The 18,893-nt window shown below is 44.5% G+C and overlaps 1 protein-coding gene across 3 annotated transcripts in view; it reads left to right on the top strand.

The window, feature by feature from the left end:
• Positions 1 to 18,893, top strand: part of kmt2bb (lysine (K)-specific methyltransferase 2Bb) — a 55,556-nt gene that overhangs the window by 24,294 nt on the left and 12,369 nt on the right. For all 3 annotated transcript variants that reach the window (XM_031837986.1, XM_031837984.1, XM_031837985.1), the window contains exons 12-27: positions 44 to 193; positions 534 to 744; positions 878 to 991; positions 8,300 to 8,484; positions 8,822 to 8,923; positions 9,048 to 9,158; positions 9,836 to 9,912; positions 11,099 to 11,334; positions 11,448 to 11,602; positions 12,806 to 12,943; positions 13,099 to 13,257; positions 13,349 to 13,466; positions 13,596 to 13,674; positions 13,772 to 13,932; positions 15,242 to 15,385; positions 15,548 to 18,848. In XM_031837986.1, coding sequence (XP_031693846.1) covers positions 44 to 193; positions 534 to 744; positions 878 to 991; positions 8,300 to 8,484; positions 8,822 to 8,923; positions 9,048 to 9,158; positions 9,836 to 9,912; positions 11,099 to 11,334; positions 11,448 to 11,602; positions 12,806 to 12,943; positions 13,099 to 13,257; positions 13,349 to 13,466; positions 13,596 to 13,674; positions 13,772 to 13,932; positions 15,242 to 15,385; positions 15,548 to 18,848 — 5,441 coding nt within the window. The remainder of the gene's footprint in view (positions 1 to 43; positions 194 to 533; positions 745 to 877; positions 992 to 8,299; positions 8,485 to 8,821; positions 8,924 to 9,047; positions 9,159 to 9,835; positions 9,913 to 11,098; positions 11,335 to 11,447; positions 11,603 to 12,805; positions 12,944 to 13,098; positions 13,258 to 13,348; positions 13,467 to 13,595; positions 13,675 to 13,771; positions 13,933 to 15,241; positions 15,386 to 15,547; positions 18,849 to 18,893) is intronic.

Below are 18,893 nucleotides of genomic sequence, written 5' to 3'. Positions count from 1 at the left end.
TTGGAAGGTCTTAAACCTGCAGACTTATCTGTTCCTATCCTAGCAAATGCTGTACTGCCAGGTGTGCTGTGAGCCATTCCACCGGTTTTGCCTTGAGCCAATGGAGCGGCCCTCCGAGGAGAACAAGGAGAACTGGTGCTGTCGTCGCTGCAAGTGCTGCCATATATGTGGTAGAAAAAACAAGCACTCCAAGGTATGGGTCCACACAAGGCCCCAGTCACTCCTGAGAACTTAAATACCTGGTCACTAGTTTTTAGGCTATATCTAGGGTCTATAGTTAACCCATAGACTGAAGAGGAAGTGACACTCCACTCTGTTTATTTTCTGGTTCAATGAGAGTTGATGAACTGAGTAGACCAGATCTAGCTGCTATTGATGTCTATGGGAGAGACACTTAAGTAGACCACAACAGACATTTTGTTAAATTGTTAACGGCCTGAGTGTGAACGATCTTCATATATCCAAACAGTGACATCAGTGTTGCAACCAATCTATGTGTAACTCTAATACTGTATCTCTCTGGTGTTCCTCAGCCTCTGCTGGAGTGTGACAGATGTCAGAACTGTTATCACCCTTCATGCCTGGGGCCTAACTACCCCAAACCCAACAGGAGGAGGAAGGCCTGGGTGTGTATGACATGCATCAGGTGTAAAAGCTGTGGGGTTACACCAGGGAAGAGTTGGGACACCGAGTGGAACCACGATAAAGGACTCTGTCCAGACTGCACCAAGCTCCACGACCAAGGTGAGATGACGTGAGCGCTTTGGGGAAGTTGATCTGCAAACACTAATGTTAAAACATGATAAGACAAGTTAATTTATTTGATTTCACTGTGCATATGGGAATGGCAGGATATTGACGGTATCTCTTTCTAAAGGCAACTACTGTCCGATCTGCTTCAAGTGCTATGAGGACAGTGACTACGACAGTCAGATGATGCAGTGTGCCACCTGTAACCACTGGGTCCATGCCAAGTGTGAGGACCTGACAGGTGGGTCTTCCAGTGTTACGCCCAACTTCTTCTGCTGTGTAACGGGCTCCCATGCTCAGCGGTACCTTTCACAGGGATGCAAACTCGTCACTTTTCCGTGATATTTGCCTTTTTATCTCAGAATAAAGGTCATCCACGTGAGTCATGTAGATCTGACAAAAAGTGCGTAGATAACTCATTGACTTATAACGTTGAGGCCCCAACAGATCTTCTCCCTGTGTGATCACCTCTGCGTCCTACAAATAGAATACCAGGGTTTAGATCGTGATGTCAGATATGTCATATCAGAACGAGTGCTTCATCCAATATCACGTATGACAGCTGTGAGCAGCTAGCTGCGTCCCACTAACCAGCCATTAGCCTGCTCAGCGGCATCTCTTCATCTGTTTTTTCTGCACATCTCTATCACTTTTAAAATGCTATTTAGCCGTGATGGCGAGCTGGCGTGTGCAGATAGTGATGTGGTTTGTGTTACATTTGTTAAATAATTGGAGCTGCTCGCAGTGCAAGGGAAGTAGATACATATTACTCTGTATTATGATACTTGGTCTGGTAGCACATCCTTAGTAAAGTGTTGGTGTGGTGACAACCCCACTCTGAAAATAGGCATATTTTCTTGCAGTTTACGTAGTATTTTTTTGTGCGTTTCTGTGCGAAGAATTTCTGTCACCTTTTTAGGCCCTCAACAGTTTACATCCCCGCTTTCACAATAGAGAACATACACTGAGTGTACAAAACATTAAACACCTGCTTTTTCCATGACTGACTGACCAGGTGAATCCAGTTGAAAGCTATGAGCCCTTATGGATGTTACCTTCAATCAGTGTAGATGAAGGGGAGGAGACAAGTTAACCTCTCTTGGGTAGGGGGCAGTTTTTTCACCTCTGGATGAAGCATGCCCAAAGTAAACTGCCTGTTACTCAGGCCCAGAAGCTAGGGTATGCATGTAATTGGTAGATTTGGATAGAAAACACTCAAGTTTCTAAAACTGTTAAAATAATGTCTGTGAGTATAGCAGAACTGATATGGCAGGCGAAACCCAGAGGACAAACCATCCTCTGACTATCCGTGAGACTTACTCCCCATCCTCCCTCAAGATAGGGAGACCCTGGGAAGTACTCTGTGGCCCCAGCCAAGGTCAGCACCGACTCTTGCTCAGACAATCTGTTTTTAAGATACTATAATAGACATAAACTACACACAAGGATATATAATTCTACTAACTAAACCCACACACATCATTAGAGTAATCTCATGATTCTAGTCAATTTCATACAATCATATGGTTTCAGGGTGGAATATTCTAATAATTCCTATGAACATATAAATCCCATTATCACACATATATTTTCTAGAATGTTAAATATTTGAATTTGGTATTTTTGAATTTCACGCTCTGCGGATTTCACTGGATGTTGGTCAGGTGGGATACTGCCGTCCCACAACCGATACTATGAAAGCTTAACCATCTTTATTCTTCCCAGTGGGTCAGTACAGATCATTCAGACAAAACATGTTTCCACCAACACAAGTGTATATATACTCCAATTTAGATGCACTCCTCCTTCTCTCCAACCCTTACATCTTTTATGGTTCGACAGGAAGGCGAAGTGATGGGGTAATAAACCGTTCCCTCTCCCTTAAGGTGACCTGACCTCAACCCCCTTGATGCCTAATCCAAAGCTCTCCACCTATAGCAATCATGTGATTGCCTCCCCTCTACTCAGCACATTCCAAAGCCATCTGGCTCCTACAGATAACCATTAACTTCTGATATAAAAACCAGTCTGTTTCACTCCTCAGATACTATAGTATTACATCTGATGTATCATGTCTCTAACAATAACAATGTTCCAAGTTTAAGAAGTCAGAATCCAGAATCTAACAGTATCAAGAATGGTCCACCACCCAAAGGATATCCAGCCAACTTGACACAACTGTGGGAAGCATTGGTGTCAACATGGGCCAGCATCCCTGTGGAATGCTTTAAACACCTTGTAGAGTCCATGCCCCAACAAATTGTCTCTACCCTAAACGGTTACAAAAATATGACTCATAGTACCAGAGATGCCTTTTTTATTTGTATCAGGATTCGCGTGCATTTTATATATCACAAACCATGACGCGGGACGTTTTGAACAAACCCCGGGTTGCTCATTGATTTGACATCAAATAACAAATAACATGTTACCTAACAACCTGCTAACTTGACAGTAGGTTTGGGCAAATTTGATTGGTATACGAGGAAAGGAATTTGGGTCTGCTACTCATGAGATGTGCTTTAAATGTAGGCTTCATATAGACCTAATGTAAGCCTGAACTATATAAAAAAATCTATTTCTGGTGCTCCTTTAAATTCTGTTTGGTGCCTAATGTTTTAAGTTGGGCTCAGTGTGTGTATGTGTGTTTGTGGGAGAGAGTGATGTTTGAGCATGAGGGAGAGTGTGTGAGGAAGGGAGGGTGAGTGTGTGTGTGTCAACTGAAGAGTAAAGGTTTCATGCAGTGTCTTCTCCTTACTGACACAATGACATGCAGATCATTATGCGTCTATTTCACAGGAGGTTGGTGGCACCTTAATTGGGGAGGACAGGCTTGTGCTAATGGCTGGAGCGGAATTTGTGGAATGGTATCAAACGCATGGTTTATATGTGTTTGATGCCATTCCATTTGTCTTGTTCCAGCCATTATTATGAGCCGTTCTCCCATCAGCACCCTCCACTGATATATATTCCTTCCTCCCATTACTCCAGCCAAATCACAGGTAGGGCTTTGCAAATATCAGAAAATCAGCCATTCTATGCGGTATTCTATTAAGTTCATTATGTTTTATTGAGTACAAGTGTGGTTTTTGGAGAACATTTAGAAAAGCATCCAGGGGATGCTAGGCCACTGATACTGCTCGGTATCGTGATACTTCGCCTGGTATTGTATCGTTTGTAAAATGTTGGTATTGTGACAAGCCTACACTGTATATTGACACAAGTCAGAACATCCGGTGCAATGAGCCCAGTAGCATTAAAGAGCATTCAACAAATGACTCATCACATTAAGCACAGGAGTTTCCAATAGAGAACTAGTATGAAAGGTCGAATGAATTACGTGGGTGATTCTCAAAATAGTTATTTAATGTAATGCCCTGATGTCACTTTCTGCCTGAAGGAGTAGTAAAAATGCACGACTAGAGTTCTGCTTTCTTGCTTTGTCCTTTTGCTATCGGGGTTACCCAGAAACATACAGTTGAAGTCGGAAGTTTACATACTCTTAGGTTGTGGTCATTAAAACTCATTTTTCAACCACTCCACAAATTTCTTGTTAACAAAATATAGCTTTGGTGTTCTGTCTCCTAGAGATGAATGTACTTTGGTGCGATAAATGCAAATCAATCCCAGAACAACAGCAAAGGACCATGTGACGATGCTGGAGGAAACCGGTACAAAAGTATCTATATCCACAGTAAAACGAGTCCTATATCGACAACCTGAAAGGCCGCTCAGCAAGGAAGATGCCACTGCTCCAAAACCGCCATTAAAAAAAGCCAGACTACGGTTTGCAACTGCACATGGGGACAAAGATTGTACTTTTTGGAGAATGTCCTCTGGTCTGATGAAATAAAAATAGAACTGTTTGGCCATAATGACCATCGTTATGTTTGGAGGATAAAGGGGAGGCTTGCAAGCCGAAGAACCCTATCCCAACCTTGAAGCACGGGGTGACAGCATCATGTTGTGGGGGTGCTTTGCTGCAGGAGGGACTGGTGCACTTCACAAAATAGATGGTATCATGTGGAAGGAAAATTATGTGGATATATTGAGGCAACATCTCAAGACATTCAGTCCGAAGATAAAGCTTGATCGCAAATGGGTCTTCCAAATGGACAATGACCCCAAGCATACTTCCAAAGTTGTGGCAAAATGGCTTAAGGATGTCAAGGTATTGGAGTGGCCATCACAAAGCCCTGACCTCAATCCTATAGAAAATGTGTGGGCAGAACTGAAAAAGTGTGTGAGCAAGGAGGCCTACAAACCTGACTCAGTTACACCAGCTCTGTCAGGAGGAATGGGCCAATATTCACCCAACTTATTGTGGGAAGCTATTTGGCTTAGCTGTATGTAAACTTCTGACTTCAACTGTATATAATTACAAAGTTTCCCATCTTGTGATTTTGTAGTGGGTTTTTTCTCCAGTTATGAAGAAGTTGACCTTTGCTCTCAGGAACATGTTTCTCACATTTTTTGTTGTTGTCTAGTTTCAGTTAGTTTTCCTTGGAATTTACGCCATAGGAGAGGCATGCGGGTACCGAGAGGATGTATGGGGAGTGAGTAGCTCTGTTTAGGACGCATGGGGAGTGAGTAGATTTTTTTTTTTACAGACAAATCTGTTTGTATATATAGAAGCCAGAAAACAGAGTTTAAATTAAGCCCATAAAATCGATAGATCAATATATCCCCAAGTACCTGGGAGAGAGTGAGTGGTAATCTATGTACAGTGGGGCAAAAAAGTATTTAGTCAGCCACCAATTGTGCAAGTTCTCCCACTTAAAAAGATGAGAGAGGCCTGTAATTTTCATCATAGGTACACTACAACTATGACAGACAAAATGAGGGGGAAAAAATCCAGAAAATCACATTGTAGGATTTTTTAATGAATTTATTTGCAAATTATGGTGGAAAATAAGTATTTGGTCAATAACAAAAAGTTTCTCAATACCTTGTTATATACCCATTGTTGGCAATGACAGAAGTCAAACGTTTTCTGTAAGTCTTCACAAGGTTATAATCACCTTCTAGCAGTTATTACAGCTGTGAGTCTTTCTGAGTAAATATCTAAGAGCTTTGTACACCTGGATTGTACAATATTTGCACATTCTTTAAAATATTCTTCATGCTCTGTCAGGTTTGTTGTTGATCACTGCTAGACAGCTATTTTAAAGTCTGGCATAGATTTCAAGCAGATTTAAGTCAAAACTAAGAAGGCCACTCAAACATTCAACTTGGTAAGCAAGTCCAGTGTATATTTCGCCTTGTGTTTTAGGTTCTTGTCCTGCGGAAAGATTAATTTGTCTCCCAATATCTGTTGGAAAGCAGACCTGAACCAGGTTTTCCTCTTGGGTTTTGCCTGTGCTTAGCTCTATTCCATTTATTTGTATTTTTAAGAAACTCCCTAGTCCCTGCCGATGACAAGCATACCCATAACATGATGCAGCCACCACCATGCTTGAAAATATGAAAAGTGGTACTCCATGATGTGTTGAATTTGCCCCAAACATACTGATTGGCATTCATCAACGGTGGAAAAAGTACTCAATTGTTATACTTGAGTAAAAGTAAAGATACCTTTTTAATAGAAGATGACTCAAGTGACAGTCAGTAAAATACTAATTGAGTAATAGTCTAAAATTATTTGGTTTTAAATATAATTAAGTATCAAAAGTAAAAGTATAAATCATTGCAAATTCCTTAAGCAAACCAGACAGCACAATTTTCTTGTTTAAAAAAAAATGTATTTACAGCTAGCCAGGGGCACACTCTCCCCCTCAGATATAATTTACAAATGAAGGATTTGTGTTTAGTGAGTCCATCAGAGACAGTAGGGATGACCAGAGATGTTCTCTTGAGAAGTGTGTGAATTGGACCATTTTCCTGTCCTGCTAAGCTTTCAAAATGTAGTGAGTACTTTCGGGTGTCAGGGAAAATGTAGCGAGTAAAAAGTATAACTTCTTTAGGAATGTAGTGAAGTATAAGTTGTCAAAAATATAAATAGTGAAATACAGATACTGAAAAAAAGAACAACTTTAAATACTTTAAAGTACTCCTTAAGTACTTTACACCACTGGTATTCAGGACATAAAGTTAATTTCTTATTCAAATTCTTTGCAGTTTTACTGCAAACAGGATGCATGTTTTGGAGGATTTTTAGTATATACAACAGGCTTCCTACTTTTCACTCTGTCAATTAGTATTGTGGAGTAACTACAATGTTGAGCCATCCTCAGTTTTCTCCTATATCACAGCCATTACACTCTAGCTGTTTTTTAAAAAAGTCACAATTGGCATCATGTTGAAATTCCTGAGAGGTTTCCTTCCTCTCTGGCAACTTTGTAGGTACTGGGTGTATTGATACACCATCCAAACTGTAATTATTAACTTCACCATGCTCAAAGGGATATTCAATTTCTGCTTTTTTTAACCCATCTAGCAATAGGTGTCATTTGCAAGGCATTGGAAAACCTCTCTGGTCTTTGGTTGATTCTGTGTTTGAAATTCACTGCTCAACTGAGGGAGCTTACAGATAAGTGTGTGTGGTCAGAGATGAGAATTGATTGTGTGTGGTACAGAGATGAGATTGTTGTCCCACACTTCAATGGCTGTGCGAAGCTGCTGGATATTGGCGGGAACTGGAATGCGCTGATGTACACGGCGATCTAGAGCATACAATACATATTTAATGGGTGTCTGGTAAGTATGCAGGCCATGGAAGAACTGGGACATTTTCAACTTCCAGGAATTGTGTACAGATCCTTGCGACATGGGGCTGTGCATTATCATGCTGAAATGTGATGGTGGCGGATGAGTGGCACGGCAATGGGCCTCAGGATCTTGTTACTCTGAAATCCTTATTTTGATAGATTGTAGAATAATAGTGAAGACGTCAAAACTATGAACTAACACATGGAATCATGTAGTAAACAAACACATATTTTATTTGAGATTCTTCAAAGTAGCCACCCTTTGTCTTGACACCCTTTGTCTTTCACATCCATTTTGTATTCATGTGTTCAGAGTTTGTTAGAACCAATTTATTGATCAGATTATGATAGGCTATAGGCGAGGCCCTATTGGTCTCGTGCATGCAGTGCGTACATGTTTCACGCAAAGAGAACAAGGATCTAGGGAATATTTTTCCTTAACAAATGTAGGTATTTCAGTAACATAACTTTTCAGTTTAAGAAACAAGTAAGAAATGAAATCGCTGTTATTATGTTGCAGCATTGGCGCGGACAGTGCAATAAACACTTGCTGCACCAAATGTTTTTACTCAGTGTGGCCAATGGGCTCCCTTGTCTAAATTATTTAATCAAACATTGAGCTTAAATCATCAGACAATCTTGGTGCATATAGTTGATTTTATTCAAATGCATAGGGTGTGTCTATGTGGGGAAAATATTAAATTTGTGATTTGTCTAAGGAACAGACGCCTCTGTCTGGGACAGCCCAAATCTGAAGTTTATCACATGCTGGTATCTCCCATGCTTTGATGTAGTGCCAAGGAATGGTTCTTATGGTTGTTCTCCGCTCTCCCCCCCTCCAGGTGACCTGTATGAGATTCTGTCCAGCCTGCCAGAGAGTGTGGCGTATTCCTGCCGGCCCTGCAGCCAGTCCCAGCCCAGCGCCTGGAGAGAGCTGCTCCACATGGAGCTGAGGGCCGGGGTAGAGAAGGTGCTGGCCTGCCTGCTCACCTCCACTCTCACCCAGCACCTCATTGCTTGCTCACAGGTGAGAGGTACCAGGCCGTACAATGTTTCTTACCACAGGATGCTAAATGAGACCGGATGTGCAGGCTGAAAATAGCAACAGACTTTTTAACACCTATCATGACTTGTAGTCTAGTTTTGATGTGGCTTTTCTGAAGAAATAATTTCAAAGAACGAGTGCAACGACTCTCCACTTTAAAAAAAAGTTTATTAGCTGATATCAGATGTACATTTGCAGACAGATCTGCTAGGAATATTTGCCTGTTCCTCTTGAACTGTTGCACATAAGTGCTTGTGTGGCTATATGTTCAGTGTTTTTTCTCTGTAGCGTACTAAATTTGTCCTTATTCCCCTCGTAGTGTGTGACCCAGGTTGTCCCTGACAGTGGAGCGGAGGGCCTGCCAGCCTGTGACCTCCGTGCTGTGGGCAAGAAGTTTGACAAAGGCCTCTACACCACACTGGTCAGTGTCTATCTATATAGCATCTGAATTGGCAGGACAGGATCTCAGATTTCAAAGGAAGATGAGTGAGTAGTGTCAGCTAAATAACTATGTTTGTATATTTCCATGTCTATTTATGTTGTAGAAATCATTCCATGAAGATGTTGTGCAAGTGGTGCGGAGGCGTCTGGACCAGGAGGAGTCTCTACCGGAAGATGAAAGGCCCACAGCCGTGGCCCGCTCCTACTACTTGAAGGTAATGCTGAGTACTCAGACAGCAACATTCTGGGAGGAAACTAATCTGAAGTATTTACTTGATCGTGTTGCTGCAAGCAAAGTACTTTCAGTATGACAGAAAAACAGTTGGTTGAACGATGTCTTCTGCAATGTTATCGCGTTTGTCCTGTACTTTAGCTACATAAACACAGCTTTTTTGTTAAAAGCACACACACGTGATAATAAACGGATAAACAAATGTTCTCACTACACTTGGCTGCACTTTGAACACAGCTATTTACGCTCATCTTGCTTGAGACATTCTCAACTTATTTTGAAATATTGTGTACAGACTGTAGTTTCATAAAGTTAGACAACACAGACCCTTGAATACCCTCATCCTAACACAATGCATGGTCTGTACTCAGTCAGTGACATCAGTCCTCAGAAAATGTCTTGTGGTGTCTTAAGTTGTTCCATATGGCTGTCTAGTCAGCAGAACGGTATGTAATTGGGAATGAGTTATGGGGCGCTATGATTCTGGTGGCCATGAATCCCCTGGTTGTCATAGGTTCACTTGGTTCAGACTAAAGTCATAGAAGATGGTTGAATCCAAGTCCATTTGTAATGTTTATTGGAAAGAAAAAAGCAGTACATGTTTTAAAATGGCCAACAGAGGAGTGTAGATTCACCCTCTCCTCACTGTTCTCTCTGTAGCTTCTGGAGGAGGTCTTCAACTGGTTCAACAGTCAGGACCCCAAAGTGTGGGACCCCCGATCCAAAGACCTGCCTATGTGAGTAGCAATCTGCTCCTCGTATCTCCTAGTTCAGGGTATCTCAACTGGTGGCCCACAGTGATTTTATTTCCCGTGCATAAAAGAGAAATAAGTGGTTTTATACAAATGTATGTTTTGAAATGGCTGTTTTAGTCAAATTATTATATCTGTTTGGGCTTCTTGCGATCATTTTGCAGTCCTACAAATGATGTGTAATTATGTTCCGGCCCCCTGACCCATCTTCTCAAGAGAAAATCGACCCGTGGCTGAATCTAGTTGATGATCCCTGTCCTTGTCTGTTAAACCTGGTTTTTGTTATGCTTGTGAACTCGACGTACGATTAACCAAGGCTCTTAGAAGGTTATCTGTCTGGGAGTTATTTCTCAGACATTGGGATTTGGGGATTTACCACATAGGTTGAAGAAGTTGCCATGTTTTAAGTCATCAGATATTGACTCATGTGAACATTTCTATGAAATTCCAGTTTAACTTTGGGTTGTAACATATTGCTTCACTACTGCCCTGCAGGAATTTATGTATTTTCCCGTGAAGCAGCATAAGCCTACATTCAGTGGAGCAACTGATTTTATGTTTTCTGGTTTGCCAAACATTTGTATGACACCCCTGTTGTTCACATCCTGATGGGAAATGATGAGTTGATTAAATTATACTATACTGTCAACAACAACCTTAAAGTGGGGAACAGTCATTCAAATCCAATGTTACAGAAGTTAGTCTTACAATTATTTTCTTATTTTCTTCTTCTGGATGTTAAAACCAGGACTGTCCCCTTCTCTCACACATTCCCAGTTCACATCTGAGGACACAGAGTAGTGACTTCATTTAGCTCATTGTAGGGTGATTCACAGAGTGGTAGAGTGGTAAGCTCAGGACCTGACCTGCCTGTCACCTTATCTTCTGGGGGGAAAGATTTATTAATAAACATAAATTATTTGTTAATGTAAATGAGTGTAATCATAATCAGCTAGATGTGAGCCACTGTCTCAGTTGTGTACTCCAAGTCAAATTCTAACTTGAGTGTAACTGTGTGCATGTAACTCAGATGTTTGCTTAAACCATCCAAATTTGAGTTACGTGCTGGTAACTCAAGTTGGAATCTGGCACAGCATGACTCTAACACAACTTGACTAACTATTTTTTTCATCTCCTCACCCCTCCATTTCTCCATCCATTCCCTTTCCAGTGGGATGCTGTCCCATGCGGTTCAGCCCCCCACCACTGAGCATGTGTACGCTCAGTGGCGTGAGAGGGAGGAGCTAAGGTCCAGGACCCCTCTGGGGACCCTGCAGACAGAGAACGTAATACGCCTGGAGGTGAAACAAGAAGAGGTGCCTCACCCCACCACCCCACTGACCACAGAGCCAACCAGGGGCCTCCACTTCAGGAAAAACAGGGCTTTCAGGCTTAATAAACTTAAAGGTACTTTACACAACTGAGGGGAGGAAAAACAATGAGAAAGCAAATATTGAATAGACCAATTTCCAAAAGGGATTGTTGTGGTTTTGGTATGATGTCTGTTCTTTGTCCCTCAGGGAAAAGGGGAAGAGCCGGACGGCAATCCATGTCTGAGGGATGGCCATCCAAGTCTGAGGGACGGTTGTCCAAGGCTGACCTAGACACAGGGTGGTCCAAGGACGACGGGAGGCAATGCTCACTGTGCCAAAAGTATGGAGATGCCAAGTCCAATGTGAGTAAGACTAAATGAAACTAGGTTTCAGAACACCCATCCCGTTGTCATCATCTGACACCAATTAGCATAATGCAACGGACATAAATCTTCCTATTCATGAAAATCACAAGTGAAATATATTGGAACACAGCCTTTTGTTAATCACCCTGTCATCTGATTTTCAAAATATGCTTTACAGCCAACGCTAGACAAGCATTTGTGTAAGTTTATCATAGCCTAGTATAGCATTATGCCTTGCTAGCAGCAGGCAACCTTGTCACGGAAATCAGAAAAGCAATCAATTTAAATCGTTTACCTTTGATGAACTTCAGATGTTTTCACTCACGAGACTCCTAGGTAGATAGCCAAAGTTCATTTTTTCCCAAAAGATTATTTTTGTAGGCGCAATAGCCTCGTTTGTTCTTCACGTTTGGCTGAGAAATCGCCTGGAAATTGCGGTCACCACAATGCCGAAAAATATTCCAAATTAGCTCCATAATATCGACAGAAACATGGCAAACGTTGTTTAGAATCCATCCTCAAGGTGTTTTTCTAATATCTATTCGATAATATATCCTTCGGGACAATTCGTTTTTCACTAGGACCGATTGGAGTAATGGCTACCTCTGTATTTTACGCGAGAATCTCTCTCGGCGCCACCATGTGACCCCTTACGCAATGTGGCCGCCTACGGCTATTCTTCAACAGAAATGCGTAAAATTACGTCACAATGCTGTAGACACCTTGGGGAATACGTAGAAAGCGTAAGCTCGTTGATGGTACATTCACAGCTGAATAGGGAGTCATTGGAACACAGCGCTTTCAAAACCTGGGGCACTTCCGGATTGGATTTTTCTCAGGCTTTCGCCTGCAACATCAGTTCTGTTATACTCACAGACAATATCTTGGAAACGTTTGTGTTTTCTATCCAAAGCTGTCAATTAAATGCATATTCTAGCATCTTTTCCTGACAAAATATCCCGTTAAAAACGGGAACGTTTTTTTTTCTCCAAAAATGAAACTACTGCCCCTAACACCAAGAGGTAAGGAATCACAGCATGGTGGGAAGAAACACAAACCACACTGACTTCAGAGCACTTAAGCCTTCATACCCTTGTTCAACATAACAGCCCGTGACTATCAGGAAATTAAGTAAACCAAATCCACACAGTAGGTAACCCACCAGTTCTGTAATTCTAACCACCTCCGTGTGTTCCTCAGGAGGCGGGCAGGCTGCTGTACCTGGGCCAGAACGAATGGGCTCACATCAACTGCTCCATGTGGTCTGCCGAGGTGTTCGAGGAGGACAATGGTTCTCTGATGCACGTGCACAGTGCCGTTGCTAGGGGGCGCTTCATGGTAAGGCTTCACTTTATTTGTGCAGTGACGTTCTTGTTTTTCCAGCAGCTGTAGTTTGTGTATCTTTGTCCAACGTCCGTCTCTCTCAAACGCCTTATCCACCCCTATTCTCTCCTCCTGGACTGATCTAACCTGTCTGTATTTTGTTCTCTCAGCGCTGTGAGCGCTGTAACCATACAGGTGCCACAGTGGGCTGCTGTCTGACCTCCTGCCAGAGCAACTACCACTTCATGTGTGCCCGCTCCCGCAACTGTGTATTCCAGGACGACAAGAAGGTCTACTGCTACAAACACAGAGACCTCATCAGTGGCAAGGTAAAGTCCTGGGACTACTCAGTAGTGAGACTATGTTTGTTTTTTTATGAGTTTCCTCACGCATGTGTACATTGTTCTTGTTCGTTTGCAGATCATCACCGGCCAAGGGTTTGAGGTGAATCGGAGGATGTACGTGGACTTTGATGGGGTCAGTCTTCGCAGGAAGTTCTTGACCGGACTGGAGCCAGAAAACATCAATTTGATGATTGGTATGTTGTCTCGACACATTACATTGTTATTTTTTAGCTCCCTTGAGTACAGGTATCACAGTACAGTGGGTGGACACAGGACGGGTCATGGGTTTTGCTCATCTAATCATTGTTATTTTCTGAATTCAGGCTCTTTGCAGATTGAAAAGCTAGGTATGCTGACTGAGCTGTCTGCAAAGCAAGGAAAACTTTTCCCAGTGGGTTACCGGTAAGTAGCAGCAATTCATAGTTAATAATGAATCAGAAATTGGCATGTTTAGATGTGGTTTTTTTATGACTTCCTTCCTTTCAACTCCTCTCTGCAGGTGTTCTCGCTGGTACTGGAGCACGGTGAACCCACTGCGGCGATGCAAATACACGTGTACGATCCGTGAGGTCCGCCCTCCAGTCCCTGAGAAACCTGCTGAAGAGATGCCTGACAAAGGAGAGAATAGCACTATAGCACACAGCCCCTGCGCCCAGTCAGGTGAGAGTCCTGGTAATGCAACACTGCATCAAACCCTCACTGCTACGCTGAACAAAAATATAAGTGCAATGTGTAAAGTGTTGGTCCCATGTTTCATGAGCTGAAATAAAATATCATAGCAATTTCTGTATGTACAAAAGCCAATTTCGCTCAAATTTAGTGTACAAATTTGTTTACATCCCTATTAGTGAGCATTTCTCCTCTGCCAAGATAATCAATTCACCTCAGGTGTGGCATATCAAGAAGCTGATTAAACAGCATGATCATTACACAGGTGCACCTTGTGCTGGGGACAATAAAAGGCTACTCTAAAATGTGCAGTTTTATCACACAACACAATACCACAGATGTCTCAAGTTTTGAGGGAGCGTGCAATTGGCATGCTGACTGCAGGAATGTCCACCAGATGTGTTGACAGTGAATTGAATGTTCAGTTCTCTACCATAAGCTGCCTCCAAAGTCGTTTTAGAGAATTTGGCAGTACGTCCAACCGACCTCACAAACTGCAGATCACGTCTATGGCGTCATGTGGGTGAGCGGTTTGCTGATGGCAACGTTGTGAACCGAGTGCCCCATCGTGTCGTGAGGGTATGGGCAGGCATAAACTACGGACATAGAACACAATTGCATTTGATTGATGGCATTTTGAATGCACAGATACCGTGACGCGATCCTGAGGCCCATTGTCATGCCATTCATCCGCCGCCATCACCTCATGTTTCAGCATGATAATGCACAGCCCCATGTCGCAAGGATCTGTACACAATTCCTGGAAGCTGAAAATGTCCCATTTCTTCCATGGCCTGCATACTCACCAGACATGTCACTCTTTGAGCATGTTTGTGATGCTCTGGATTGACGTACAACAGTGTGTTCCAGTTCCCGCCACTTTCCAGCAACTTCGCGCAGCCGCAATCTATTTTAGCCACAATCAACAGCTTCATCAACTCTATGCGAAGGAGATGTTGCGCCTCATGAGGTTAAAATAGTGGTCCCACATGATATGGACTGGTTTTCTGATCCACGCCCCTACCTTTTTTTTTGTTAAGGTATCTGACCAGAATATGCATATCTGTATTCCCAGTCATGTGAAATCCATAGATTTAGGGCCTAATGGATTTATTTAAAGTCCCTGATTTCCTTATGAACTGTCTCTCATTGAAATTGTTGAATGTTGAGTTTGTATTTTTGTTCAGCATAAAATATTAGTGTGAATGTGTAACTGTTGGCTTTCTTACACTGCAAAGTTGATATTGGCAAAGACTTAACCGTGGCATAGTAAACAGAGTTGTTGTTGCTTCACCTTCAGAATCTGATGCCCAAGAGGTTGATGTGGCACATTCCCGACCCACTACTCCAAGCTTCTCAGCTCCACTCCCTAAACCTGACCAAGGGGCAAGGCCCAAAATCAGGAGACCAGCTGGAGGACTGTTCCGGCCTCTGCCCTCCCCAGGTAACCGTTCCGTAGTTAGCTGATGTTGTTTTGTAGAACACCTCTGGGTAAAAAAACAAAACAATTGCCAGGTTTGGATTGATTTATAGATATTACCCAGAAAGCATTGGTTGTTTGTGTGTCTGTTCAGTTGTCTTACTTCTATCTGTTTTTCCTCTGCAGGAGCTACCAAGTCCAAACCCCACCACATCCTGACCATCAGTGACCTGGAGGAGACACGCAGGCCCCGTCGCCACAGCCCCCACTCCCAAACCCGCAGGGACATGTCCTCCCCACCCCTAGGCTCTCCAACTGGTTCTGGACTAATCACTCTCCGCACTGGGGGCTCCATGCATCCCAAGGCCTCCGTGCCCACCTCTCCGCTGTTTCCCCTAGGGGCTACTGATATCCTGCTGACCTCTCCCTCTACCCGCCCTGTCGGAGGTCGAAGTGCTTCCTCTGCCCGATGCCCCGGGAACATGACTCACTCTACCTCAGGACTCTTTCCCCAGCCACCATGGGAAGACAGTGTGGGCAGCTTCCCTTCCCCTGGCCTGTCCCTCTCCCCCACCATCCAGCACTCTCCTAGACCCAGGCTGTCTTTCGACCTGAACCAGTCAGACTCAGTGGAGGTACCACACAACTTCCTGGCCTCCCCAGAACCGGAGGATAACCCTGCACCTAACAGCACCTCACCACTTAGGGGCTCTTTCACACAATTCCGCGAGGACTCTGACGTGGCCATGGGCTCCGAGTTGAAGACTGAGCTTGAGATTGAGGAGATGCTAGTGAATGAAGGAGTGGCCATGAACTGTGGTGCCCAGATAGACGTGGAGGGCGACGACAACCAAGAGGAGTTCTGGGAGCCAGAGGTTCGCAAGAGGAAGACCCGTACAGCCCTAACCCGCTCAGCTGCATCTGCCAGGCAAGACTGGGGGAACACTTCCTCCGATGAGGACATGGAGCACTATTTTGACTTCTCGCGGACTGTGGTCAGTCGCACAGGCTCCAGGGACCCAACCCAGGCTCCTGCCTCTCCCTCTTCAAGATCTATCCCTCAACTGGACGGTGTGGACGATGGGACGGAGAGTGATGCCAGCGTGACAACCACGGACGGGGCTCAGAAACTGAAGAGCGCCAGTCAAGTTCAGAACCCAGCTCAAATGCATGTTCCGCCTGAAGTAGAAATGACAACAAATGGTCTAAGTGCAGACTCTAGAAGCCCTGTCTCAGATCAGTCACCCCTTAGCAACCCTCTCAAATCTTCAACCAGAGTTGTCCTCCCCTCTACAAAACCTCCCCCAGCGTATATACCCCAGGATCCATCCAAAGCCTTTAATGCCTCACAACTGGCTGGGACTGACTTGGACAGTGTGACCCTTGCGCCAATTGAGATCTCACCAGAAGCTCCGAGACCAGCTGCAGTGGACCCATCCACAACAAACAGCCCTGCTGATGTGAATACTACTCCCCTGCAGTTATACACCTTCCCAACTCCTCTTGAACAACAAAACTCAATCCCCACCTTAGAAGCCCAGGAACCAGTGCCGCTTGCACCCCTTCTAGGAACTCTGCCAGACTTTGTCCATACTAAGGTGCCTGATACGGTCTACCCAGAGGATTTATTCCAAGGTTCCAGTCTAGACTTTGCCCCTGAGGCTCCACTTGTTCTTGAAAGGTGTGATCCTCCCTCCCCCAGCACCTGTTTCACTGAACTGGTCCCTGTCCAGGTTGATGCTCCCATGGAAACCCATCAGCCTCAAGCTCCAAAAGACCTCTTCTTGGATTCTAACAGCGGCCACTTTGTATTGCCCACAGATGGATCTGCCATTTACATGAACCACTTGACCGAGAGTTCCGGAGATCTCTCGTTGAGCAGTAGTCAGGGCACCCTGTTGGAGCTTCTTCAACCCTCTTCTCTTATCTCCTCGGACTTCCCTAACCCCAGCGTAGCACAGATGAACCCTTTACAAATGAGTCCCTCTGTGCAGTCCTCTTTGCCTGGCTTTAACCCTTCAAGGCCACCTCTCAGTAGCATCTCACTACAACCCCTGACATTCTCCCAAGGGTCAACAGTCTTGCCACCCATGGAGACCTTTTGTACCAAATTATCAGCACCAATTCCAGGCAGTGCCCTTCCACATTTGTCCTCTCAAATTGATCCCATTTTGTCTGCAACATCAAGCGTCAGTCTCCCAACTTATGGATCAGTCTCTCTGCCTATATACTCCACACAATCCCAGGCCATGGTCTCCACAGCAATTACCATTGTATCCTCCTCTCCCTCCGTATGCTCTCTCTCCAATGCTCTATCCACCCAGTGTCACCCCATGCTCTCTTCACTTCAGCCCTCCTCTGCCCCTGTGATGATTAACGGATACAGCTCCACGTCTCTGCAGAAGGAAGCTGCCATGGGACACACCATCTCCATCAACTTCTCCACCCCCAGGCCGCCACTGGAGCCCCAACAGCCGCTGTTACCTCAGGGACTACCTGGCCACGCTATCCTTACTGTGAAGGAAGTGGGTGGTCCCAACGTGGACCCTACACCTCACGTTCTGCTGGTCAACCGCCTGGGCCAGATCTTTGTGAAGAACCCAGAGAGCAACACCTTCCAGCTGCCCAGTCAGAGTTCTCCCTCCTATAATTGTGTCACTCAGATAGCCAGCCTCCTTCAGAGCAATGCCCTGTCTGCCACCTTGGCAGCAGCTGGTACAATGTCCACCCCAGCTCCAGCTGGTACAATGTCCACCCCGACTCCAGGGACAGCCATGCCAACCCATGTCCCTAGGATGGCCACGCCTGTGGTTCAGAACCCAGGTACCATCACTCAACTGCTCACTCACAACAGCAATGGGACAGTGGCAGCAGTCAAGAAACCCAGGAAGAACGCAAGCACATCTGCAGATGGAGCTATACCAGGGATGAAGAAACCCAGAAAGAAGAAAGAACCTTCCACAACTTCTGGGAGAAAAAAGTCTGACAAAGCTGCAGACCTGTTTGAGTTTGCTGGTCAGGACGGGAGTTCCTCCATGACCAAGACTGAGAGTGCCCAAGCCATCATCAACCAAGCCATGGCCAGTAACTACACCCCCAACCGGACCGGTCCGCGCATACTGAGTCCCTCCACATTCCGTAACAACCCTTCCCTGAAATCTGTGGTCCTGCCCCCAGGACTACTCATCGAACCCGAGCCCGCAGCCACCATACTGTCTGTTTCAACACCCCGCCCTCCTCGCGCCCATGTCCGTATGAAGAGGGTGTCCTCCCTTTCTGATCGCATTGGTGCCACAAAGAAGTCCAAGACAGACTTCCTAGAGCCAGAGCCCCCTAGTGCTAAGGAGGACCTGTCGGTACCCAAAGACAGCTTTGCTGCTGTCTCCAGCAGGGCTGGGGGTGTTCGCATTAAAACCCCAACGGTGAAAGGTGTGTTGGACCTGGACAAGCTAAAGGAGGAGCACTTGAGTGACTCTGAATGCACAAGGTTAGTCTTTTGGAACTTATCAGGGCAGTGATCTTATGAAATTAG

The sequence above is a fragment of the Oncorhynchus kisutch genome, linkage group LG13 (assembly GCF_002021735.2).
Source record: "Oncorhynchus kisutch isolate 150728-3 linkage group LG13, Okis_V2, whole genome shotgun sequence".
In the NCBI taxonomy this organism is placed as follows: domain Eukaryota; kingdom Metazoa; phylum Chordata; class Actinopteri; order Salmoniformes; family Salmonidae; genus Oncorhynchus; species Oncorhynchus kisutch.
The sequence above is the reverse complement of the archived record's forward strand: the minus strand, read 5'-3'. Positions and strand labels throughout refer to the sequence as shown.